This window comes from Tubulanus polymorphus, chromosome 3 (assembly GCF_964204645.1).
Source record: "Tubulanus polymorphus chromosome 3, tnTubPoly1.2, whole genome shotgun sequence".
NCBI classification, from domain to species: domain Eukaryota; kingdom Metazoa; phylum Nemertea; class Palaeonemertea; order Tubulaniformes; family Tubulanidae; genus Tubulanus; species Tubulanus polymorphus.
This window is the reverse complement of record NC_134027.1, coordinates 21,285,452-21,292,811: the sequence shown is the minus strand read 5'-3', so window position 1 is coordinate 21,292,811 and position 7,360 is coordinate 21,285,452. Positions and strand designations below refer to the sequence as shown.

The 7,360-nt window shown below is 38.0% G+C and overlaps 1 protein-coding gene across 1 annotated transcript; it reads right to left on the bottom strand.

Annotated features, from left to right (window-relative positions):
• Positions 1-4,413: 4,413 nt before the first annotated feature.
• On the bottom strand, positions 4,414-6,363 carry LOC141902477 (uncharacterized). The gene is made up of 8 exons (XM_074790220.1): positions 6,296-6,363; positions 6,073-6,137; positions 5,840-5,945; positions 5,660-5,734; positions 5,501-5,566; positions 5,377-5,418; positions 5,182-5,289; positions 4,414-4,728 (listed from the first exon to the last, which is right to left on the bottom strand). The coding sequence occupies exons 2-8, from the start codon at positions 6,133-6,135 to the stop codon at positions 4,493-4,495; spliced, it is 696 nt and encodes a 231-aa protein (XP_074646321.1). The 5' UTR covers positions 6,136-6,137; positions 6,296-6,363; the 3' UTR covers positions 4,414-4,492.
• Between the last annotated feature and the right edge of the window lie 997 nt (positions 6,364-7,360).

The window sequence follows — 7,360 nt, the reverse complement described above, 5'->3', positions numbered from 1 at the left end:
AACCGACTTATTTGCTGTACAACAAAGGATGGCTCCAGAAATGTCGTAACTGCCATTACATATCGGAACACGCTAAAGACGAAAGCCCCGGTTTTATAAATATTATTTCCTAGAATGAGTTTCAGTTTCTCCAAATTTTGACCATTTTATATCAGTTAGGCCTATCCGAAAAATATTTGTGAGTCGACTCCACCAAGGCACCATCTCCACGGAAATCGTATCAAATCACCTGATAATTAGGCGAAGGTATCTCTTGTCAAATCAGATAAACCATAGAAGCGATAACACTAAAAACCTCATTTTCTAATGAGTAAAGACAGTTTATTGACACGAACGTTTTCGGGATCATATCCCCTCATCACGTTAAATACAAGTGAATCAAATGTTTAAACTGTCTTTATAAACTGTCTTTACTCATTAAAAAATGAGAGGTTTTTAGTGTTATCGCTAAATGGTTTTTCAGATACTTGAACTCTCTTCCTAAGATCTAAATCAGATTAAGTTGATTTTTCCCGGCCTACATAATTTGCTAGTCACGTGTAATCTAATCAAATAAGATTTACACAACAGGATGAATTTGATGCCTTGTTCCAAACTGCTGACAAGAAAATACTGTCCCGGTTTTTAGAGCGTATCTATATTTAGGTTTCTCTTTCAGTTTTGACATTTATATCAGTTTTTCGAAAAAGAATTTGTGAGTCCACCATCTTCAAATCGTATCAAATCACCTCCGGGGGTGATTTTATGATTTGACGAATCGATTTGTATTTGATGCCGTGTAAAATTCAAAAATTAGACCAAATGGAATTTGATTATGACAAGATAAAAACGATTTTAATTAAAATCAAATTTGATTTGATGTATTAAATACGCCTTTGATAAATCGCTTTGAATTACCGTGTTAATTTCAAAAATTAGACCCAATCAAATTTGATTATGCCAGGATAATTTATCCTGGCATAACTTTACGTTAAGGACTTTACAAATTTGATTTGGTAAGTTTGATTTGGTAAGTTATCCGGCAAATTTGATAAGTACGATTTCGATTTGTCGTGCTAAATGATAAGATCTAGAGGTTAAAATACGATCTCATAATAAGATCTCAATTTAGAAATACAAAAAATGGAGGAAGAGTTCTAGTGAATGAATTTAATGTGACGGACACGCGGCACGATCACCGCCCTGGGACCGTATTCACGAAGCACCCGTAAGTTTAGTGTCACGTGGTACGATTTGCGGGTAATCTTCCGGCGAACTTACGGGTTGTCTACGTGGTATTCACGAAACTACCCGTAAGTTTAAAGGCGTTTTTATTCAAGCAATTCGTATAAAATCGCTTTGCTCCGTCGATTACTGTCACGTAGTACAAATCGAATCGCCTTAAATAAATGACCCTACTCTCCACAACCGGAACCTGAATTTTCTGCGATTGAAAAAGCCGCCATTTTGTTTTTGATCTATCATCGAACGCTCCACTGCTGTAGCAAATCGAATCAAAGCGCTTCGATGAGCGATTTGGTCGCGTTGGGTACTCCCATTGGCGATTTGGTTAAATAAATGGACGTTGTAGGCAAATCGTTGTAGGCGCGTTGCTTAAATAAATGGGCGATTCTATCCGTGTTGATTCGAGTTCTTAAATAAAAAAGTCTTAAGTTCACCCGTAAATCACGCACCGGCACTTAAACAACAAAGCGTATATTATTCTTCGAACCATCATTGACGAAACCCTGTCCAGACGCTGGCCTTAGGAAAATTTGAGGATCAAATGATCCACTCATTGGTAACATTCATTCGGTTTAGTCCAGAATATACACATGCTTCCTAAATTTAGAATTATTTCAGGTATCTTTTTGTTAATATCAGATACCATCGATTCATGATTGTAATGGTGTGTTGCACACTTGACATTAATCGAACTTACCAAAATTATGGCACACCAACCATCGCATCTTCCATCGGCGAAATGTGCATTCAATTCAACGAGGCTGCCATCCATACACCCTGCATTAGGAAATCCCGCAAGATCGTAGAACGCTAATTTCATACCCCCGTGAAGCTGGCTATCGGTTCCCGGTTCCCGGTTCGGCGAAATTATGAACCGGTCGCCGAACCGGGAGCCAGCTACCGGTTGCTGGTTCCCGGATCCGTATATATATATACATAGATGTATGGAAAGTTACATTTTGAACATGTCGCCGATAGAAATTTATTTTTCATGAAATTATTTTTTGTCAGGAAATATTTCCATGGCCCTTATCAGCCACCATACTTATCGACGCTTTGAAAAACGCCCTGGTATATAAGTGAATGCCTGAATGATGTCTGTCTAGCCTAATATTTCCAAAAATTCATGTTTAATTTTTCACCAAATGAAAATAAAAACCTTGCCAAATGCTAGTTGTGAAATTGCTTTTTCGTGCATCTAAAGGCTAAAAGGATAACTTGTTTCTCCGTTTACCTATTGCCTATCTATACAGTACATACAATCACGATCAGGCTAACCACTGATCGGGCAGCTATAGAAATGGACTGATTACAAATGTTATTTGAATTCACATAAGTGACCTGGCCGGTTTATTCACCAGGCCAACACTAGGGTAACTACGCTTATTAAACAGGCCAACACTAGGGTTACTGCGTTTATCAATCAGGCCAACACTAGGGTAACTACGTTTATTAAACAGGCCAACACTAGGGTTATTGCGTTTACTAAACAGGCCAACACTAGGGTTACTGCGTTTATTAAACAGGCCAACACTAGGGTTACTGCGTTTATTAAACAGGCCAACACTAGAGTAACTACGTTTATTAAACAGGCCAACATTAGTGTAACTACGTTATTAAACAGGCCAACACTAGGGTTACTGCGTTTATCAAACAGGCCAACACTAGGGTAACTACGTTTATTAAACAGGCCAACACTAGGGTTACTGCGTTTATTGAATATGCCAAAACTAGGGTTACTGCGTTTATTAAACAGGCCAACACTAGGGTAACTACTTTTATTAGACAGGCCAACACTGGGGTTACTGCATTTATCAAACAGGCCAACGCTAGTGTAACTACGTTTATTAAACAGGCCAACACTAGTGTTACTACTTTTATTAGACAGGCCAACACTAGGGTACCTACGTTTACTAGACAGGCCAACACTAGGGTAAATACGTTTATTCACCAGACCAACACTAGGGCAATTACGTTTATTAAACAGGCCAACACTAGGGTTACTGCATTAATTCACCAGGCCAACACTAGGGTTACTGCATTTATTCACCAGGCCAACACTAGGGATACTTCGTTTATTGAACATGCCAAAACTAGGGTGACTGCGTTTATTCACCAGGCCAACACTAGTGTAACTACGTTTATTCAACAGGCCAACACTAGGGCAACCTCGTTTTTTTAAACAGGTCAACACTAGGGTTACTGCATTTATTCAACAGGCCAACACTAGGGTTACTGCGTTTATTCAACATGCCAAAACTAGGGTGACTGCGTTTATTCACCAGGCCAACATGGTTGGTTCTCACGCAGCGTTACGTGGTGCCAACCCATTTCAACATCTTATGTGATCTAATGTTTTGTTTTCAGTGTTCTGTTTTTCTGTTACGAATTTTTTCAGTATAAATATATTTCGATGAATAAATTGAAATCGGTTCTAAGTCAGAGTCATATTCTACCAAATTACGAATATTCTCACTCTCTTTTTGTTGAGGTAAATATGATGGAAAACATGTAGGTTTTATTCACAAAGAATAAGTAATGCTGGAATAAAATAGAACCCACTGTTCATATCGATTCTGTTGTCCTAAACACTTAACAATAATAACAATAATAATAATATAAAATCCGTAATTTTCAGAGGTGAGGCGCGACCTAAGGGTGCTTCGTGAATAAGGTATTTTCTCTACGTGTGAACTTACGGGCAGACTTACGTGACACGTAGGCTTACGGGTGCTTCGTGAATACGGCCCCTGAGCTTCGCCGGTTGCAACTTGTCTGTATTTCTTCCATAGATAGTTTATTATACTTTCAGCTAATGAATTCTGATACTTCCGCATCTGCTTCTGATTCACGATTATAACTGGCCGAACACGATGGGCCAGAATTGTTATCAACGTGTACCCAACACACGCGGGGGCGCCGGGATACACAGACACATGAACAAACCTGATCTAGGAAATTGTCCCCGAAACCATGTTTCTGGTAAAAGAGACATGGCGCAGGTCTTCCGTGTTTCCCTGCTTCTCTGGATTTAGCGCTATTTTCCCTATGTCGTGTCCCATGCGATTCTTTATTAACACGTGTCACTGTCTTTTTCTCCGTTTACACATCACCACCTTTTTTCCCAAGGACAGAATATAAATCATTACGAGACACAAAATGCGTAGAACCAAAATGTCGATCATAATGATGATCAATACATATCAACATTTAATGGCGGAACTGTGCATTTGCAGACATATAATCTTGATGTATTTGATACAAAATATTAGGATTGACACTTTTTCCAATATGTGTCGTATGAGCTGTCCGTTCCTTTCTTGGTGAATCGGTAGATCATGATACAACTCTCGTCAGGTTTCCAATAATCCACAGCTATGCAACGTTTTTCGCGTATGCACCTCCTGTTGCAAGCGCTAGGCGATTCGCTGTACTTTCCACTTCGATCTTGAGGGCCGTTTAATTTGACGAATGTATTCTTCTGTAGGACCATCTTGCACCGGGCTACAGAAAAAGAAACCGTTTTAAGGAACGGACAGACAACTCGCTGATATCAGAGTGAAACTTGTATGACACAAACCATGGATTCTAAGGTTCATGCACAAACGAATCAGAAATAACCTAATATCATGGACTGTAAAACGAGTTCGTTTAAGAGCCCATGGCAATATATCGAATATCTGTAATATTCACTAACCCAAACGATATCTAAAGAGACTTGTCAAGGCTAAAGCTCTATATGTAACTACTAGTGACTACCAGTTACTAGTAGTTACGTAATTAGGGCTAGGGGCGTTGATTAGGAGCAAATAACCACTTGCCGAGAAATGGGGGTTCCAATTATGATCGGCGAATCCCAACTTGGATTTTGGAGTTTGAAGTGGGAGTTAATCTCCGTCAAAATACCCGTAAAGAAATGTATGTACCGGTACTTAATATAGAAAGAATGAATCTTACGTGTAGGTTTAGTTGGGGAAGTCGTGGGATCAGTATCCGGTGAAGTCACAGTAGTCGTCGGTGTAGTTGTTGTTGTTGTTGTGGTTGTCGAAGTAGTAAGAATTGGAGCTACAGTAGCAAGCACCGTTTTTGAATGAGACAAATAAATCATTAACGATCGACTAATAGACATAGTTTTGTCTGAGGGCTACTTACATAAATTGTCAACGATGCCAACAAGCTGAGCCGTATGTTTATCTGTAAATTATCCATGAATGCTTCAAAACGTGTTCAAGTTCAAGTTCAACTTGCAAAAAGCTAAAAGCATTGTTATACTTACTAAATTTTTTGTTGATATCTTTCATTTTCTTTGTAGCATTAATCGCAATGTTCGATCGCTTATTTGCTAAATGATAATGTTACGTTAACAACGTAGAATTAGTTTCGGTCAATGATAACCATACTGAAGGTTATGTGGCATATACATTATGTTGCTCACCACATTCGTTTTGAAGCCTAGCCAATCTATTTTCTAGGTTTTGAATTTTGGACAAAGTTTGGTCCTCCAAATTTTCTAGATGAATGAATACGAAATATGATTATGAGTTGTGAAAAAAACGAATACTGGACTCTTTTACAGGACGTTTACCAAGAACCCATCTGATCATCGAAACCTAACTTATTATTTCTGTTAGCTGGCTCAGGCCGTGGTAATTTCTCAATTTCTCGACGTCGTTTATGCTGACAAGGAAGTCCAGTGAGTTTAAAGTCAGCTCTGAATTAACCTGAATTATACAGAAATAATCATCTCGCGAATCACGTGTACATACATGGTATTCAAAAGTCAAAAAGAAGTCACTTGCTTTAACCTACGAGCAATTATCTTTCAGAATTGCTCGTAGCTTTAACTACCTCGGATATAACGCCATTTAATACTATGAGCACAAAAATCGAAATAACCAACGTTTGCTTCATTGCTGCAAAATGAAATGCAAATGTAAATATTGATTATCAGACTTATCAAAGCAGAATGTTTTGTCGTTTGATATAATTATAAAATACGTTAATGTTATTCTTTTAAAGCTGAGTAAACTATTAAATCAAATATCCCATTTTCGTTGCAAATATACTTTACCTGGATGTGAATAAGTCTGTACGTACTTTCTCGACAAATTCACAGAGGAATAACGAAGACTTCTATCAAATTGCATATGCTTATCGCTATGTGACAGATTATGATTATAGAAATAATTGATGAATCTTTTTGACTTGATATTCTTATATTTGCTTTCCATGTTTTCACTATTATAAAATCGATATTTCATATCAGGAACTGGAAAATGAATGCTCATCTGTTTATGTCTCACGCATGTATACTAACAGTTTCATTTGCACTGATTGCCTTAAAACGCAAGTAATTAAACGATTTAAGTATCTCTGGTAGACAATCCCTCTGAATATGTAGGGTTTTCTGCCAATTTCTTGGAACCCGCTGTCCTCAGATCTGACCCGACATTTTATCACGGATCTATTCTGTACGATGCAACCTCTGTACTGAATTAGTCAATGATATACACTTTTTTATACTGAAATACTAGGAAACCCTTCAACCTAACCATCAACTCTCTCGATCTTTGAATTCGCCATCTAGGGACGTCAACTTTTTAAAATCAATTTTGCCATGAAAGATGCGGTGAGAAAAATGACCACGATTGATTTTCTAGCCCCGCATGACCACCAAAGTTTTTCGTTACAAACCGAAGTTGATTTAAATCCGTGGCCACCCTATCTACGGTGCACTGGTAGCACATACCTCGTATCTCACTGACCGATTTCCAGGAAACTATGTACATAGAATAGATATTAATTGTATTAGATTGGTAAATGTAAGATAACGGAAAACCCGGTATCCCTGCTTTGCACTTCATTTTTTCATTTTTTTTTGTTCTATGCCATTTCATTTTTCGTTAATTCATCGCTGTTGTAATAAAATCAATAATAATGTTGGGAATTATCAGCCACCATAAACAAGTCATTAAATCGAGTGCATTTGACAAATAAAACAGAATAATATTCATGTGTGTTATGAAATTAGCAAGCGATAAAAGATTATGTATGCAGTCAATCCGTCCGAAACAGGATACCGGGCGTCCCGATACGTGGGTACAGTTCAACATACAGACAGTTCAACATACAGATC